Source organism: Diabrotica undecimpunctata, chromosome 8, assembly GCF_040954645.1.
Source record: "Diabrotica undecimpunctata isolate CICGRU chromosome 8, icDiaUnde3, whole genome shotgun sequence".
Classification (NCBI taxonomy): domain Eukaryota; kingdom Metazoa; phylum Arthropoda; class Insecta; order Coleoptera; family Chrysomelidae; genus Diabrotica; species Diabrotica undecimpunctata.
In genome coordinates this window covers 53,269,210-53,289,168 of record NC_092810.1, presented here as the reverse complement: position 1 = coordinate 53,289,168, position 19,959 = coordinate 53,269,210, and the positions used below count along the sequence as shown (strand labels likewise).

General features: G+C 32.4%; 1 protein-coding gene across 1 annotated transcript in view; it reads right to left on the bottom strand.

The window, feature by feature from the left end:
* LOC140448824 (uncharacterized) overlaps nt 1–19,959 on the bottom strand; it is a 228,545-nt gene that overhangs the window by 173,012 nt on the left and 35,574 nt on the right. The window contains 4 exon segments of the mRNA XM_072541943.1: nt 4,000–4,331; nt 8,869–9,124; nt 14,859–15,113; nt 15,216–15,422. Coding sequence (XP_072398044.1) covers nt 4,000–4,331; nt 8,869–9,124; nt 14,859–15,113; nt 15,216–15,422 — 1,050 coding nt within the window.

The following is a 19,959-nucleotide window of genomic DNA, read 5'->3' as shown; positions in this document are numbered from 1 at the left end:
TGCAGCTTCAAGTTTTTTATCCATTTGTTTTACAATTTTATTATTATTATCTTCTATTTTCTTTTCTAATTTTCTATGATTCTCTTCCAATTTCTGTTCCATTTTTTTCATGTCTTCTTTGACTTGTTTTGAATTCTCTTCCATTTTTTTCGTATTCTCTTCTATTGTCTTGTTCATCTGCATCATTAATGACATCAAAGCTGCCATATTGACATTTTCCTCTCTTTCTGGATTCATTTCTGCAGTATCTTGTGGAGCTTGTACTAAACTCTCCTCTTGTATAGGTTGTGTTTCTACTTCCACATCTTCTTCATTCTTTTTGCTTCTTGTACCTTTCTTTCCTTGAGACATTTTGAGACTTTACTTGTTCAAATATAATTAAAATTAAAATCTATACTTTTTTCTTTCTACTGATAATTAATTTAATTATATGAGAGCACTTATCTTCCCAAACTAATTCTTTTAAATAGAGAGCCACCGCGTTGGGTGCCTAATTGTTATGATGTGTTTTTTGTTTGAATGATGAGCAATGAGTAATTTTAATAATATAGGGTTTTTATCGCGGTTCTCAAAGAATTAGCTTGTAAGTACTTTTTTAAATTATCTTTATTATAACTATTATGAAACACACATATATATCTAACCTAGCCAATGTAAATTTAAAATAAACTATCTTTAAATTGATATTCTTATAAAACTAATTAAATTCTATAGACAATGTAAAATTTAAAACAAACTATCTTCAAAATTGAAATTGTTATGACACTAACTAAATTATATTAACAAAATTTTGTACCTTTCTTTCACTGAATGCCTAAATGAACTGTTTTCCACTATATAGATTCTAATCACCACTGAATGTCTTCGTACTTCAGTTATCCTTGTTTTTTTGTGAAATTACTTTTTCCAATTATCAGCTTCTACCAATTTAAGATATAGTTTTCTTCACCAGCATTTATACACCACCAACCAAACCAGCAAACAGCATTTATATTTATTCTTCTTTTCAATATACCAATATCCAATTATTATAAGTTGATTTATACTAATCTCCAACCATAATATAATTTAATTTCTTCCAATATACTTTTATAATCTTCAATAATTATTTGTGTATAATTATAAATGTGCATTAATTATATGCATAATTTTTAATCTTCATTTAACTCACTATATTAAACAATTCGACTATTTGTACCTGATTCACTGACTCCAACTAACTTTCATATTTCTTACTAAACTTTTCTGACTGACTTCTTAAAAATTCTGAACAATTTACTTCACTATTCACTAACTAAATGTGTCTATTAACTTTCATAATGAACTGGTCTGACTTCTGACTAAAAACTTCCAAAAACTGCCATCTTGAATCCAAATCACGGGTATTTATATCTTTTGGATATTCTAGAACCATCTCGTAAGAGATCATGTTCCAATTTGTTCCATTACTTTCATATAGATGTTCTCGAAAAAAATATCTGTTCGATCCACCGCCATAATCATTATTTCGAGAATGTTCTACTGTAAACAATGGTCACACTCTACACTCTGGATAATTCGTTAATGTTCCATTGATAATTTTGTTGACATTTAGGCTTTTCAGATCAGAATAAACATTTAAATCATCAAATATATATAAATTAAACACCTCAAACCAACATTATTATTATAACCCCACTTATATTCGTATTATCAAAGAATATAGCGTCTATATTCTTTGGTATTATGATTAATTTCTATCTGTCAATCCACTGTATAGTTGGTTGCCTAAGCACATGGCTCACTTAAATCTATTTACAACATTAAAATTACTAAAATACAACTTTTTACAATTATTATATGCTAATTTATTAAAAATACCCTCACATAAATAATTTTTATTAAATTCTCTAGTATATAACTTATAAATTATTTTCTATAAACCCCAATTGTCACAATATATATATATATATATATATATATATATATATATATATATATATATTCTTAGTGTTTTTCTATTTATTATAATTAATATATTTGTTAGAAAACATTAAATAACTGCAAACATGAAAACGGATTAGAACTTTTTAAAACGTTCAAAATCCAAGTTTCGTTTTAAAATACAACTTGCCTTTGATTGTCACAGGTTTTATTGTTAATGTATTTTCTTAAAAAATGCCACCGTTTTAATACATTAGAGAGTTCACACTTTACTTGTCTGTTATTTGTCTTTTTAATTGCTAACTTAATTGACTGGGGCAAATCTAAAGTTTTCGGATGTCGTCGATTTTTCTTATTGGCTTTACTTATTTTATCCTCACTCATGCTGTTAATTTTCTGGAATGTCCTCTCTGAAATACCGCAAGCATCACATGTGCGTTTCTGAACTGCCACAATAGATGTCAATGGACCCATGTTATTTTTTTCCAAATTAAAATAACTTATCACTTTCAGCACTAAACGCCGTTCTTCTGGAGATAACCTTCTACGTTTCGACTGTCTTTTCTTTTCTTCCAAACTACTCATGTTACTTTATTTAAGCACAGCTATGAATAACACTACTATACCTTAAAAAGATGAGAAGTCCTACAACAGACAAAACAATCGAATACAAACAGCCGATACTATATCGTATAACAAAGACTGAGATTGCAAAAACTGTTCCCAAGTATAAAACAAGTATTTGCTGGTAACAAGATCTTCACAGATATCACAGCCTAATATTTCTTTGTAGATAACAGTCTTTATATAACATGAATCATTTTTCAATATATTGCATATCGCTAAGACCATATTGCAAAGGCATAATTTAGATTATTTGTTTACCTACATTATACGTCACAAGAAATTAAACAAATATCACTAAATCATGTTTTTTAATAAATTCACTGTAAGAATATGATATATTATATTCCGTAAGTCCTATCAATAAAATAAGAAAACCAATGCACACTGGCCATGGAGCACCGGCAAAGGTATAAAACGCCGTGGATAACGACAACGAACCGAGTTTGATAATAATAATGATCTAGTATAAGCTTCTGCCCCCGGGTCTTTAAGTATTTATCAAAAGCCACCTTCCTTTATTGTACTCTGCAACCGATGATTGATCTATCGCTTCCGTTCCTCGTCTGCATCGAGTATTGATCGATCGCTTCCGCTCCCCATCTGTGTAGAGTTTTGATGGATCAGCTCCGTCCCACCTCTAACCTAGGCTAAGTAATAATTATTAGTCGTTCTCTAGTTTTAGGGTATTGGATAAAGATCGTCCTTTGGCTTACCCAGCCCGACCGAGTCGTTTATTTACTTTTTATAGGTATCAACAACGGATCGTAACCTCATTGATATTATTTACTAAGATTCGTCTTTTGTTTTTATTGTGCACATTATACAGAAGTTGATTTTATTTTTTTGGTTATTTATTGGAATATATTTTTATTTAGACTTAACTTGCGTTTTAAGTCAGGTGTCTAATAGAGCTTATCTGTCACAAATTACATTTTGCAGGTTAAAAGAATTAAAATTAAAGCGAAACAATGTCAATATTGGATTTAACTAGAAGAGAACATATTGCCCCTTGCTCGAAACACCACCCGCATGGGAGTCTGACAGTAGTTACCAGAAGTTGATTTGGCTCTTGACTTCTATCTACCCAAATGTGGGCGGTGTTTTAAGTAAGATTCAATATGTTCTCTTTTAGTAAATCGACATTGTATCGATTTCGCTTTTATTCGAATCTTTTTCACCTTAACTTTAACCTTAATGTAATTTCAACAATATACCGTTTTGTGAAAGTTTTTTAAAGGAGTACTTAAGTTTTGCTAATGATGGTCTGATAGGACCAAAAACGTTTTAAAAAATTATAATCCGTTTGGATGTTTTCATTATTTTAATATTTTTTAATAAGTAATTATGACAATTAAATTGCAAGTTTTTTGTTTCAATGAAAAAGTTTAAAAAATAATTAATAATATTTTTTCATTAAATTTTATCCTACTTTAAAACGTTATAACTTACTTTCGGGTTTCTTCTGTCACATTTGCCTTCCCCTTCACACTCTAAATTTTGTTGTAACAAGGGAGGCTTGGTTTTTCCAGCCATGCAAGTTTTAGCAGCAAGCCTATTTTTAAATCTCCTCTCTCTAGTTTTCGTTCCTTTTCCACAAGTGACACTACAGCCAGACCATTCTAACCACGGTCCCAGTTCACACATAGGATCTATTTTTTCTCTTATTGGAGCAATTCGACAGTAGGTTTGTACAGCCTCGCAGCTAGCCCTTTCGGTTAGTTTTCGGTGACAGTTGTATTTACTTTCTTCATTTTTGTACTTTCTTTGCTTGTACTTGACACCTACAATAAACATTTTTTTATTATTGAGCGATGTAAATGTAAAAAATAACTGTTTAAATAGGATAAATGTATCTAACTACAAAATACGTAAAGAGAGTATTATATCTAACCCCATTATGAACGCAATTAGCAACAAGCTCGGAAGTAAGACATATGTTATAGAATGGGCGAGGAAATTAGTTTTTTTATTATATTCAGAGAGAGAGAGAGAGAGAGAGAGAGAGAGAGAGAGAGAGAAAGAGAAAACAATCTGCAAAGACTTCTCGAAAAAAATTCAAGGAGGTGTAAACTAGATGAGAAAGGCAAAATAATTCATCCATGTAGACACTACAACCAAGATTTACAAGAAAACTGATAGGCTTGTCAGGTCGAGAAAAGATTCAATAACAAGAACATAGGAAGATTATTAGAAACGATGAATGGGTTGCACATATTAGTCCATTTCAATAAGGTAAAAAGAAATAAGTAATATACTTACTTACAATCTGTTTATTTTACCTTGGACGACCGGTTTCGATTACTATAATTTGCTATGCATCATCACTTCTCCAGAAAATGTAACTTAAATGCTAAAAATATAAATTACTATTAAAAATATATATTAGAGGACTACCAGGTAAACTAGAAATTATGTTAATATTATGTAAGCACAGTTTTAAAGGTAAACAATTTTTAAGAGTATATAAATTGTGCTTACATGCGATACAAGGATTGTAGTTATAAAGGTATATGTAAAAGCATATTTAAAGCTTAGTTATGGTTGAATGTTGTCTGATGGTCATTGGCTTTACTACACTACGATAAATGTAGAAATGCTCTTGAGAGTTTTTTTTAATTGCTAGAATAATAACCGTAGAGAAGAGAAAAATTGTTAATAAGATATCTGGTGGGTATTCAAACGTTCTTATCAATAGCATTCCTACATTTGTCATAGTGCAGTAAAGCCGATCACCACCAGACAACAGCCAATCATAAAAAAGCTATAAATATGCATCTGCGTATCTATAACTACAATCTTGGTATCGGCATGTAACAACACTTTATATACTTTTAAAAATTGTGTACCTTTAAAACTATGCACCCTGGGTAGGGGTACAATTTGTTGTTTACCTGATAGTACTCTAGTAGTAGTATTTTACTTTTTATCATTTAAGTTATCTCTACGAAGACCCGATGATGCATAGCAAATTATAGGATGCGAAACCAGTCGTCCAAGGTAAAATAAACTCATTGTAAATTTAATATTTATTTCTTTTTACCTAATTATTAGAAACGTGTGAAATAAAGATAGTCAGATATATCACAGGAATATCACCATCGAATATCTCACACAACGTCGAAAACATATATTTTTTCAATAATCATGAGTACGATGATCATTATTACAATTATAATTTTGTCATAAATGACCAATGAGTAACTTCAATTTAACCTAAATTGCTCTCTCTCTCTCTCCAATGGCGCTACAGCCCAAGTCGGGCCTTGGCCTCCTCCAAACTATGCCTCCAACCTTGTGGGTCCCGCGCCAATCTTTTTCAGGTTCTCACGTCTAGCAAATTTTGCGCGTCCGCTGCCACTTCATCCTCCCATCTTTTCCGTGGCCTTCCTTTTGGTCTTGCGCCCTGCATTTTACTATTAAGGGCTCTTTTCGGCAATCTTTCTATCTCTATTCTTACTACATGACCAGCCCAGCGAAGTCTCTGAAGTTTAACGAATTCTGAGATCGGTGTCTCTTTGAATAATTGGTAGAGTTCATGGTTATACCTAGATCTCCATATTCCGTTTTCGTTAATAGGTCCAAATATCTTTCTTAGGACTTTTCTTTCGAAGACTTCCAGTTTTCTTTTTGTCTTTTCTGTCATCACCCATGTCTCGCAATCCATAACATAGTATTGGTCTGATAATAGTTTTGTAGACCCTGATTTTCGATCTCCAGTGTGTGTTTTTAAAGCAAAACACATGATCGAGTAAAAAATAAGCTTTATTTCCGTTTACTATTCTTCTTTGAATTTCTGGTTCTTCTGTTCCATCCGTGTTTAATGTAACTCCTAAATATGTGAAACTTTTTACCGTTTCAATATCGTCCTCTATTTCAACTGTGTGTCTGATTCCTCTAGCTCTTGCCTGTGTTAACTTTTTTGTCTTTTGAATATTTATTTCTAGTCCGGTCTCTTTTGCCTTTGATTTTAATTGTGAATATATTTCTGCCGCCTCTTCTGTTCTGCGAGACATGATGCTGATATCATCGGCATAGGCGGTAATCTGTATTGATTTATTTGTTAGAAGATTACCTCTTCCTATATTCAGCTATCTTATCACATATTCCAAGGTCAGGTTGAATAGTGTCGGCGCCAGCCCGTCTCCTTGCTTTAATCCTTGGTCTATCGTAAAGTTTTCAGTGAGCTCATTTTGGACTCTGACAGTTGCTATTGACGAATCCATTGTTGATTTTACCAGTCGGATGTATTTTTGGGAGATATTAAAGCTCTGCAATATTTGATATAACTTGTTCCTATTAATTAAGTCGTAGGCTTGTTTGAAATCTATGAATATGTTGTGGACGTCAATGTCGTATTCCCACGATTTGTTTAAGATTTGTTTCACTGTGAAAAGTTGGTCAGTTGTAGATCTTCCTTGTCGGAAACCAGTTGGATATTCCCTGACAATATTTTCAGTTAGTTTTTGGAGTCGTTTGTTTAGTATGTAAGTAAAAATTTTGTACGCCGTGCACAAGAGAGTTATGCCGCGATAATTTTCGCATTTCAGTTTATCCCCTTTTTTATAGATTTGGCATATAATCCCGGTTTTCCAATCATTAGGAATCTTTTCATCATTCCAAATGTTGTTCATGAGCACATGCATTTGTCCTACTAGGTAATCGCCACCTAATTTATATAGCTCAGGGGGGAATTTGTCAATACCTGGAGCCTTATTGTTCTTTTGTGCTCTTATTGCCTGTTTTACCTCTTCCATCGTTGGGGGTTCTATATTTTCGGTGTCTCCCTCATTGTGATGCATGTCCATATGCTCTTCATTTTCTTGTATCCCTAAAAGAGTTTGAAAATAGGTTTTCCAGACTGATTTTATTTCTTTTGGATCACTGGTTATTTGCCCTTCTTGATTTCTGCATAGATTTGTTCGGGGTTTATATCCTTCTCTTAAATGGCGTAGATATCTGTACGCCTGTCTTATATTGTTGCTTTAAAGATTTTCTTTCATTTTCTGTATATTGCCGTTTTCGTATTTTCTTTTCTCTGTTCGGCATATTTTATCTGCCCTCCGTCTTGCATTTTGGTAACTTGCCCTTCTTTCTCTGATTCTTCTTTCCATATATTTCTTGTGTTCTTCATTTCTTTTCCGTATGGCCTTATTACACTCGTCATTGAACCATTCCCTTTTTGTATTTTTCTTTTTCTTACCTATGATTTTTCTTGCTGCGTCAATAACTTTTGTTTTGATTTCTTCACAATGTTCTTCGGTATCTAGACTGCCTGTGTCTGTCAGTGTTTGTGTTATTTCTCTTTTATAGTTCTGTTTGACATCTTCTTGTTTCAATTTTTGTATATCTAGCTGTTTTGTTCTTTGTTCCTGTCTTTCCCTCCTGTTTTTCTGAATTCTGCATCTGTATTTTATCTGTACTAGGAGACGGTCAGATCCGCACCATGCTCCTCTTCGGCTTTTCACATCTTGTATGCTTGTTGCGGCCCGTTTGTCTATCAAGACATGATCAATTTGGTTAGCGGTTGTTTCTCCAGGCATAATCCATGTCGCTTTGTGTATGTCGGGGTGTGTGGGGTTGGTATTTTGATGGAGTGAATGTTTACCAATGGTTCCTAAGAAAAGTTCTTCTTTGCCTATTTGAGCATTCATATCTCCTAGTATGATCTTGATGTTGTTTTTTGGTGAGCTGTCATATACTTCTTCTAGCAGTTCGTAGAAATCTTCTTTTATTTCCACCTAAATTGCTACTGTTTCTTAAAATAATAAAAAGCTTACCATATAGCGTCTCTTATCTAAATTAACAAGATGGTGCACTATTCTAGCATTCACAAGCGCATAAGCACTATGCACTATCATTCAAACTCATGTTTTTGGTTGTTTTAAATGTTGTTATAATGGTGTGTTGTTTGATTTATGATATATAAAGACCGAGGCGAAGTAAGTCGCGGACTGTCAAATTTATAGCTTTTCCTTTAGCAAAATATAAACAAATTTATTTTTATTCCAGTTTTCAGATCATTTTCAAAATTTTATTTCAAAATTTTTTTTAAACGATTTCCGAAATAAAAATCGAAAGGCAAAAACAAAAGAAAAGGTAATTATCCTTACAAATAATCGTTGTTTAATCTTATTACAGCATTAAGTAGTAACACTAGTACAAGGTAAGCTATATTAAATACCGAAAGCTATGTAAAAACTAAAAAAAAGATGAAATGATAATCTAGACGTCCAACAAGAAGAAATCCAAATATGAAACCGGCATAAGCCTAATAAAATTCGTACAAAGAGTAACTTTAAATGTTAAGCATGTATTTACCCCTTCCACAAGTAACTGAACATGGTGACCAATCCGACCAAGGTTCTGTTTCACAATTATTGGAATTATCATCTACATCGTCCATAGCTGCGGAATCACATATTTTTTCATAAAGTCTTTGTCGAGAAATTGTTAAGCGAGCAAATGGTTTCATTGATTGACCAGTGTTATCGTAAAATGGTGATCTAGGATCTGTCGGAAAATTGGTTTTTAATCTTCTAATTTGTTGCCGAGGGGACGATGGTTGATCTGGCGACTAAAACAGATTAAGATTAAAGTAAAGAAAAACAAAACAAAAACTGATATTTTCAGCTTAAAACCAACCAAGAGGAACCTGTCTAATTTATCTAAAAAACTATGGATATATGCTATATGTTCTGAAACCATAGTGTATAGTTGGCCGCCATTACATGACACAATCAGCAATTCGTAGGATTACCGTTACCTGGTATAAGTGTCTTTTGTGCAATATCCTGTTTTCTTTGCCACTCCCATCCTATAGATTTTTATGGTGGATATTATATTTCCGCTGCCGATACATTCAACGTTCTGAAATTCCAGCCTGACTACCTAGTTGGTAAAAATTATATCCTTCCTACAAGTCACACAAGCACTTGGATAATTCAGGTTTTAAAATTTTTTATATTTCCTTTTATTGAACAGTGAAGATTGGTATTTTAGATACATAAATATCTACATTATTTACAAATATCTTCTATATAATAGAATTTTTTTATGTGAAAGAATTTCAAAATTTGGGATAAAGCATGATTTTATTTACATATAAGTATTTCTCATTTATAATCTAATGCCAAGATGTTTGTTTTCTTAATAAATGATTTTAAGTTTAGTTTCGAAGCACAAAAGAGCTTCTCATTTGTAATTTATCACCTAAACAGAGACTATTTATTTCTTTTCTGGGATGACGCTATTCTCCTAGAATCTTTTTTATTAACCCTCAAACTCAAACTTATAACTCATCCTTTTTATATTTCTCAGGTACCAAATGTTCCTTTTAACATGTAGGGCCTTTTTCTTTTTCTTAAGTTATAACTTGAACAATGTTTGAACAATACAATACCAAACCACCTATCAGCCATCAATTTTCTGTTTATATTGCATACTGGTCAACACACAAAACAACTTACCATCTTAACCCCTCAAACCGAACCAGTAATTTATGTTCATGAACTTATAACTTAAAAAATCTATTACATTTACCAGGTACCAAATGTTGTTTTTTGACATAGAGGGCCTTCCATGCTTAAGTTGTAAGTTAAGCAATACATGAACATTACATTACGAAAACATTCTGTTCATATTCAAATTTCATCTTAACAGTAAATTCAAACATATCATTTACTATATCACTCCTCAACAATAAATTTTATAGAACATCTATAATCTTATTCTATATCTTCCTATATCTTCCTATCTATATCTTCCTACATATGTCTTTTTCACTATTTCCTAGGTCCCAAATGTTTTATAACATACAGGACCTGTTGTTATATTCTTTACTTAAGAACAATCAAATTTAGACACATGTATAGTTGGTTGCCTATTGATACCTACAAAATTTCATGTATTCCAGTTTATCTAAATTAATTTATAAAACAAATTTTTCAATGTTTTTCAACATAAATATAGGACAAAGTCACATTACAGACTACAAAATTGATGGTTAATACTGTTAATATTATTACAATTATAATTTATTCAATTTTAAATAATGCTGGCTTCTGTCATTTTAGACAACTACCGTAAGTTGCACTGACTGATTTGTTCCGACATCTGTCCTAAGATGTCAATATTGTCATTTTTATCAGTTTTTATCAACAGGTCCTCGAAGACACTTTGTTTCAGGACCAAGTAACCGATGTAGAGCCATACGTTGCCATGTTACCAATTCCAACGGTAACTTAGACATCTTGATTTTTAATAGTATATAATGTAACACATTTGTAAATTTATATCATTTAAAGGGTTTTTACCCATATATTTTAGTGGCTCACAGCATGTGCACTTTGTAAGTATTAACCACATTTTGCATAACCTTAGTCAACATTTTAAACCTTACGTTCTTTTTAATTAAAGTGGTTAATTACTTTCAGGTTACACTAATGATGGAATTTACATTCCGAAAACGTTCTGTATTTGTGTTACAGCCCGTTTGGGTGTTTTATTTATACCTTTTACTAAAAATTTTGAAATAAACAATTTTTTTTTGTAATAACTTTTTGTTCGTTACAAAACAATAAAGTCTAGCTTTGTTTTAAATTTTTTGTTTAATTTATTTGTCTGAACTCGTTTCCTTACGAGACTAAACTATTAAAGAATGGTGCCCAATTCATTTTAATTTTAAAGATAATACAAACTGCTTGTATATGAATTTTAAAAGAACCACACCTAATTCCTGACACAAGCAAAAGGGCCTAGAATGTTTATGTACATAAATAGTTTGATTACGGTACAGCGTTTAAAAATTTTCTGACTAGAGCATGGCTCAAACCAATAGTCTAGAAAACTTGTCACATCAAAGCGGCTCCACTCAATTTGAGGTATCGAACCATCTTGGCATTGCCTTTAAAAAATCAATATTCAATAGTTGAAATCAATTAATTAATTTAATCCTGGAATACTCTTTTCCTTTTTCTGTTCGTTCCCAGATGTTTGTAATATGTTCAAAGTATTCTTATTTTTTTATCGTGATAAGCACTTTGCATTTCGTTATTATTTTGCGAATAACTTCAGAATTCGTCACTCAATCAATCCATGCCTCTTCTTCGTAGATACCTCTGACAAAGTCCAAGCTTTCATTACGTATAACAACACTAGAATTATGTAGATCGAACAAAAAGTTTGTTCGATGAAGAAGATTGGAAACTCCACAATATAGAACGTCTCAGTAGGACTACTGAGATTATAAAAAGGATCAAGAAGAGAAAGCTGAAGTACTTCGGACATATAGTGAGAGGTATTAAATATATTATGTTACAAAATATTAAGCAAGGGAAAATAGCAGGCACACGCAGTCTACGATGAAGAAATACTTCATGGTTAAAGAACTTGCCAGATTGGTATGGTATTGATACAAGCATGCCATTTAAGGTGGAAGTAAGTAAAATTAAGATAGCTATGATAGTAAATAATGTTCTGAAAGGACATGATACATGAAGAAGAAAATTTAACAGCGTAACTCCTCTGTCGTTGAGGCATTCGAATATATCACTTTTATTGTATATTGTGCAGAGATTTCCGATATTTCAATTACTAGGAAGGGATTTATGTGTCCATACTTCTTTTATAAGTTATTGTGACGCCATTATTCTATGTTGGCTGGGAGATTATCTATTACAGGTTATTTATTGCTGGCTACTTTTTTTAACTGCCTCTGCCTATTGATTTAATACATCTTTTCTTTTCGTAAAAGTTCTTTACTCCGGTTTCGTCGTTACTATGGATTATTTTTGGTTAGTGGTAACTTCCTTATAGAATGTTCCGAATTATTTCTCCCTATAGGCGTTTTATATATTAAAGGTTGTTATTTAGGCGGTTTAATTTTTTAAGTATTCTCTTTTCTTGTTTTTTCTTTGTCTGGTAATTCTCGACTGTGGTTCTAGTTAGTCGGGTAAGCAACTTTAAGTATGCTTCATCTTTTTCTCTAGTTGAATTCTTACATCCATCATCACACCACTGATTCTTAGGTATTACTTTGTACTTTTATCTCATTTTCTTCACCTGATGAAATAAGTTTTAATAATGTCCGTTTATTTTTGATCTTCTTTGTTTATATTTTGATCGAAAACATTTTCCCGAAAGACAAATACCCGAAAACAATTCCCCGAATAGATAATTCCCCAAATGTACAATTCTCCGAAACACAAATGGACCGAATGGACAATTGCCGGAATAGACAATTGGCAGAAAAACAATTGCCCGAAAAGAGAATTGACCAAAAAATATATTTAAATAGTTACTGCTTAACATTTATTTACTAAATACTAATACGGTAACTTACGTGCTATTTACATAGTTATTACTGCTTAGATTGTGTTTGACCTAGCTATTCCGTTAATTAATTTATTATTATAATATATATTCGATCTTTATATGTATTTTCTATATACTTATACGATAAATGATGTGCTATTCCCGCAAGAATTGAGGGCAATAATTCCTTGCTAATTGTATTTTAATGTTTTCTTTAACAAAGCAATTAAACTGCTAACGAGCTTTTTAAATATTTTTTTATTTGCTTTCTGTTGTTTTTGATAATAATATCCTTAAATAAATTCTATTTGACCTGATTACCTGAAGTTTGGGAATGCTACTCTTAAATTCTTTATAAGTACACCCCATTAACAGAGATTACAATCTTAATACTCACCAAAACAACTAATTTTCATATAAATACTTAAACTAAAGTTTTCTATTGCGTTATTGTCAAAACTCTGAGCTAGGGTCACGACACACAATGGCTTTGGAGTGTGTACTTAGTGAAAAGGATAAAAGTAAATTATTGATCGACGGTTATCTTTACCAGAAAGATAAAGAAAAGCAAAACATTTATTGTAAGTGTGATTACTACAAGATATTCAAGTGTAAAGCTCGTGTTATTATCTTAGAAAATGCAGCAGTAAAAAGAAGTGGGACACACAACTATATAGCGGATGCAAGGCAAGTGGAAAAAACAAAATTTTTCAATGGAATACGTGAAAACAATACACAAGTCCAAGATGGGCCATATTATATAATATCCACTGCATCTGTTCAGCTTAGTCAAGCTACAGCTGCCACGCTTCCAAAAGTGAGCAGCATTAAAAGAACAATAGTAGGCGAGTACGACGTAATCAGCCAACTCTACCGGCTTTACCTCTTCACAAAAGAGACATTGTTTTCCGGAAGAGTATAAACTAACACAGAACGGAGAACAATGTTTACTATTTGATTCAGGCCCACACGATGATCGGTTGTTAATTTTTTCAACAAGACAAAATTTGCTTCTTCTGACAAGGTCACAACACCGGTTTGCCAACGGAACTTTCAAAACTCTACCCCGGCTTTTTTATCAACTATATATAATCCACGGATTAGAGAATAATACTGCGATTTCTTTAGTATACGCACTACTACCTAACAAATCAGAAGAAACTTATGTTCGGCTACTTTAAAAATTAAAAGAACTTTTGTTTGGAGCTTCGCCTGCAAACATGTTAACAGATTTTGAAAGCGGTATGATGAGTACTATCACACAAGAATATCCCGACTCAAAACATCGTGGATGCTTTTTCCATTTCACTAAATGTCCCTTTTAAAGAATTCAGTCGGAAGGTTGAAAAAGAAGATATGAGACTGATTCAGATTATGCTTTAAAGCTCCGATTATTGGCGGCCTTAGCATTCGTTCCTACTGCAGACGTAGTGAAGGCATTTGAAACGTTTTGCGAGCAAGATGTGTTGCCAGCAGAAGCCCAGCAGAAGCCAGCAGAAGCCCAGTCAGTAATTGATTATTTTGAAGATACCTGGATTGGGCGTCCACAAAGAGGTAGACAACGTCGTTTGCCCTTATTTTTAGAGAACTGTAGAATTGTTATGATGGAGTCTAAGAAAGTTTACCACAAACAAACAATTCTATAGAATAATGGCATCGAGGGTTTGAATAACAAAAAAAAATAAATAAAAAATAACAAAAAATAAAATAAACTGTAAAAAAATTGAAAAAAATAAAAAATCTCAAAAAAAATGACAAATTTAAGATGTTTGAAGAGGTGTTAATATATTGTTTATATTCAATGTCACCAGACAATGTATAAAATAAGAAAATTACTGTAAAAAGTACCCTTAGCTAGATAGTACTACCTATTTAGTGAAGATAACGACCCTACGTAAACGAGGTATAATAAACTGCAGCAGTGATTAGCCAAATATATAATGAAAGAAATTATTCTTCTTAAGAAGATATATTAAAAAAAAAATAAAAAATATTACCAAATATGTTAGTCCATCATCTGTACCAATATCCCAAGGGTATAAGTTAAGGACTTTGGATTCGATCCAAGTGCAGTTTCTAAGGCACAGCTCCAAACCAGAAACCCCAACAATCCAATCAGGAGATGGATCTATCATTGAAACCATCGACATTAAATGATGTCGATTATCGACTCTAAACACAGCGAACGTTTTTCCTGTAATATTTGGGTAGCTTACTCCTCTGGCTTTGATTATTGTTCTAATGTGATCGCTCTTAAATAAAACGATAAAATGCATTAAAGAACAAACAAATAAAACTATTAAAAAATATGTATTAGTATATTGCATATAATGTTTTTAAAATTGATCGCAAACCTTTGATTTTAATTCACTCTCTAACATTTTTGTATTTCCGTGTTCTGCAAGCTGTCTAAGACCTTCGCTGGCAATGCCACCGTAGTTCCAAAATGTATAGTTGACTGTGTGAGAAGCACCAATTATATCACTAAATCTTGTCAATCACCCCTCCAAAGGAAAATCCTTTGGATGAGTGTTTCTGGACCACAATCCTTCGAATATAACCTAAAATAAATATTTTAATAAGTCGTACTCTTTAATCATGAACATCACATAAAAATGTAATAAGTATTGTTTGTTAAAAATATTTAGTTAAGTTAAAACGGTTTATGCATAATATGTGTAGATAAGAAAATTAACGATTTTTCCATGACACTCGTTGATACAGGTATCTTACAACTGCTTTTGATAAATTTACCATGTAGGAAGTTAATTTTTTTTTATTCGCCATGTTGACATTTTTAAACGAATTAAAGAAAACATCATGTCATACTTTCCTTAACATTCAAGTTAGCTCTTATTTTTCAAAAAATTTGCCGGGGTTTTGTTTATAAACAATTAGAAATTTGGAAAGAATCATTTGAAAGAATAAGAGTCTAAGTTTAGTCAAAAACAAATTAAAAACTGTGTCTTTAAAAATGAGCCGTCTTGAGCGTTGCTTAGCGACTTGAGACTAAATACTACTCCAATTTGCGATTAAGTTTTGACTTGACACATTTTATGCACGACCCTAACTAAGGGTCAGACATAGCTCATATTGTACTTTAAAACGAATATTTTAGTAGACAAAAAGTATAGTCTGTCGCACAAGATTTAAGCCAGTGTTTATAAAAACGAAAAATAAACTAATAATAATCTTCCACTATACGCGCGCGGCGCCACATGCATGTTTTATCGATTTTGAAAAAGCATTTGACAGAGTACGCCATGATAAGCTAAAAGACATTCTTGAAAGAAAGGACATAGATAATAAAGATCTGCGAATAATTCTTAATCTATATTGGAATCAGAAAGCTAACATCAAAATAGAAAATGAGATATCACAAGCAATAGAAATACGTAGAGGAGTACGACAGGGATGTATTTTGTCACTGCTGCTATTTAATGTTTATAGTGCAAGCATCTGCCAGGAAACCCTTTTGCAAACAAACGAAGGAATCGTAATCAATGGAGAGGTTGTAAATAATATTCGATACGCAGACGACACTGTACTAGTTGCAAGAACAGTAGAAAAATTACAACGATTACTTACAAATATAAATATTGCCTGCAACAATTATGGCATGAGTATTAATATCAAAAAAACTAAGTATATGGTCTTCAGTAAGAACATGACACTACCAACACATATTAGTATAAACGGCATTCAAATTGAAAAAGTATCAAGTTACAAATACTTGGGTACTTTAATAAACGGAACTGGAGACCAAAACAATGAAATAAAAAGACGTATCGAAATTGCCAGGACCACTTTCATAAAGATGAGGAAATTCTTCTGCAACAGAGATATAAGCATCCCTCTCCGATTAAGAATGCTAAGGGGCTACGTATTTAATACGCTATTATACGGTGTAGAGGCCTGGACTCTCAAGCAGAACAATATAAAAAATATTGAAAGTTTCGAGATGTGGTGCTACCGTTGAATGCTGAAGATAAGTTGGGATAAAAGAGTTACAAATTTTGAAGTAATGCGAAGGATAGGAAAAGACCCAGAAATTTTGTCAACGATCAAACGAAGAAAACTCGAATATTTGGGTCACGTGATGAGAGGACATAAATACGCATTACTTTAAAATATAATGCAAGGAAAAATAGAAGGAAAACGGAATCCAGGCCGTAGAAGAATGTCATGGCTGCGTAATTTGAGAGAGTGGTTTGGCTGTACCACTAATGAACTCTTTAGGTCAGCTGTAAACAAGGTCAGGATAGCCTTGATGATTTCCAATCTCCGATAGGAGTGGCACAAGAAGAAGAAGAAGACACGCGCGCGGACTGACAGTCCGCGTTTGATTGAAATATACAATTTCTCGCATACCTCCCACTATTTTCTGTAAGTTTGTAAGTTTGTATTACAGCTTGTCAAATTTAAGGTGATACTTGACAAATTTGTCCACTTGCGTAGAAAATTAAGTGAGAACGCATTCGGAGGAAAAGAGATACATAATGCGCTCGGTCTCTTCGCCTCGTTGGTACACTCCATACTACAAGTTTACAGGGAGTGACCTTATTTATTAATGGAACTTCTATGATATGTCTATATTGTACGTTATTTTGAAATTTCAATTTTTCCTTCCGAAATTTTTCTCAAAATACAAAATATTTTGTTTTTGTTACTTGGTAAAAAAATTCTTCTAATAATTATATTTTATTTGACTCATTAATATTGACCACTCAGTCATGTTGAAGCGGCAGTTTTTTCGAACACTTCTATAAATGTCTCGTTCTGTAATTTTATAAGAGGAATATTGGCAGAGATGAAAGCTTTACATTTGCGTTACAGTAAACTGTATAAGAATAAAAGAACAGTAGTTCTAAATTTTAGTAAGTCATAAATATTTTAATCTGTTGTTTATTTCTTTACAATAGAATAATACCAGCCCCGTTGGGATGGCTGTCAACATCCGGTATTTAGGTACTAAACTGTATAACTTTCCCGAATATTTTATTTTTGTAAGGAGATTTTGTAGAAATATATCGTATTAAATATATCTCAAATAGTGACTGAGTTGTCAATATGAATAAGTCAGATAAAATAAAATTATTAGAAGAATTTTTTTACCAAGTAACAAAAACAAAATTTGTTTAATTTATTGGTATTTCGTATTTTGAGTTAACGATTTCCAAAGTGGAACTCGAAACGTCAAAATAAACTTTTTTGAATTTGAAACTAAAATTGTGGCTTATTCCCAATAAACATAGTAAATCTTATATACTAAAACGCTAAGCCCTTTTCTTGTCCACAACTTTACTCAAAAACCATATTAGATAATTAAAATATTTTTTCGGAATATTATTAGTATTACGTATGAGATTGTCAAGATATACTTTTGGTACAAAAATTCCCTTCCGGTTTTGAGATGACCGGAAGTTAAAATTTACTTTAAGTTTTAGACCCCACAATGTATATATGGATCGAAAGGTCTCGTCGAGACAAATCTAAATATGTACTTCCGGTTGCGATCCGACACCGGAAGTGACCCGAAATGCGCATAAAACGTCAAGATAGAGCAAATCTGACACCGGATTCGTGATCAGCATGCAAAATTAACTGCTAAATGATATCCATGTCGAAATTTGATGAACTAAAAATTGCATTCCGGTTTTGTGGTCGACTTCCATAATCACTTTTTTTTACTTGCATTATTATTGATGAATGTTATGTATATTCTTGCTTATATTGTTTGTATTGATCTCTTAATTTTTCTCGCAAAATAAAAATTTCATTTAAAAAACTCGATGTCGAGTTGGTCCGCTAGTTACATTATTATGCCACAAGAAAATAGCCTAAGAATAATTTTTATTTTAAATAAAAACACACACACACACACACACACACACACACACATCCACACACACACACACACACACACACACACAAGCGTACAACCCAGCTTCTACAGAGATATGTGTGTTAACCATTCCTTCATTTCGTCTTTTCTACACCCCATAGTGGGACATTTTTGCACTTGGACATTGTGGTATGATGCATTGTCTATAACCAATACACTACGGGCTGGTATATTAGGAATAAGTTTTTCATGAATCCATTTTTTATAATTATTATATTTCATTTCGCTATGATAATCTCCAGACTTCGTACCAGATTTAAATGCCAAACATGCGTTTTTTATGAACCCCATTATAAATATTAATTATTATATTAATTATTAAATAAATATATTAATTAATAATAAATATTGTCTTCATTAATTTTTTTTGTTATATGTCACAATGTAGGAACTCGTTTTTCCGTGACAAAATAATTTATTATTATACGAGGACGTAAACCTTTGTCAAAATCGCCCAAGTTGGATTTTGGGGCAGATCTCATTCTTTTGTTAGGCGTCGAAAATGATGTAGAAGCACCTTCTTCTATATTTTTCATTTCACGAATTATCAGTTTTATAGTGGCTATACTTACTCCCGTTGCTAAGGAAGCACGTTCTTGAACTTTTTTAAAATCTTTAACATGCGGATTTTGCATCGCTTCTCTTTGTATAAAAATAATTACATTTGCTATTACCTCCCTCGTTTGTCCAGACAAGACTTTGCCTTCTAATTTTGAATGAAAATCCGTGTTTATAATTTAAAATACTTAACAAAAATTATTTAAAAAGTCAAATCTATTGTAAGACAATATTTCTTCAACACACAGTAACTTTAAACATAAGTAAAATAAAAAAAACTTGGTCCCAGACTATACAAGTACCTTGCACTTCGAAGGGCCAAGAAATAATAACGACGAATTGTGTTGTGGTCGAATGCGCATCGTGGGTGGAGCCTAATTTCAAATCGGCCAAGTATCACGTTAAATTTGACAAGCAATAACTCGGCTGCTTTATGTTAGTCTAGGCTGAGAAGTTAGTACGTGAGTAGACGGTGAGACTCGCAACTGGAAGGTTGACCATAGTATCACAGTCTATTTTCCTGCTTCTTGGCTTAGGTCCGAGCGACTGACGTCAAACTGTCGTACGGCCGTAGCGTCCTCCTGGTTTTCAGGAGTTTCTGGACGATCTACGACCGCCGCTCTTGAAGAGGATCT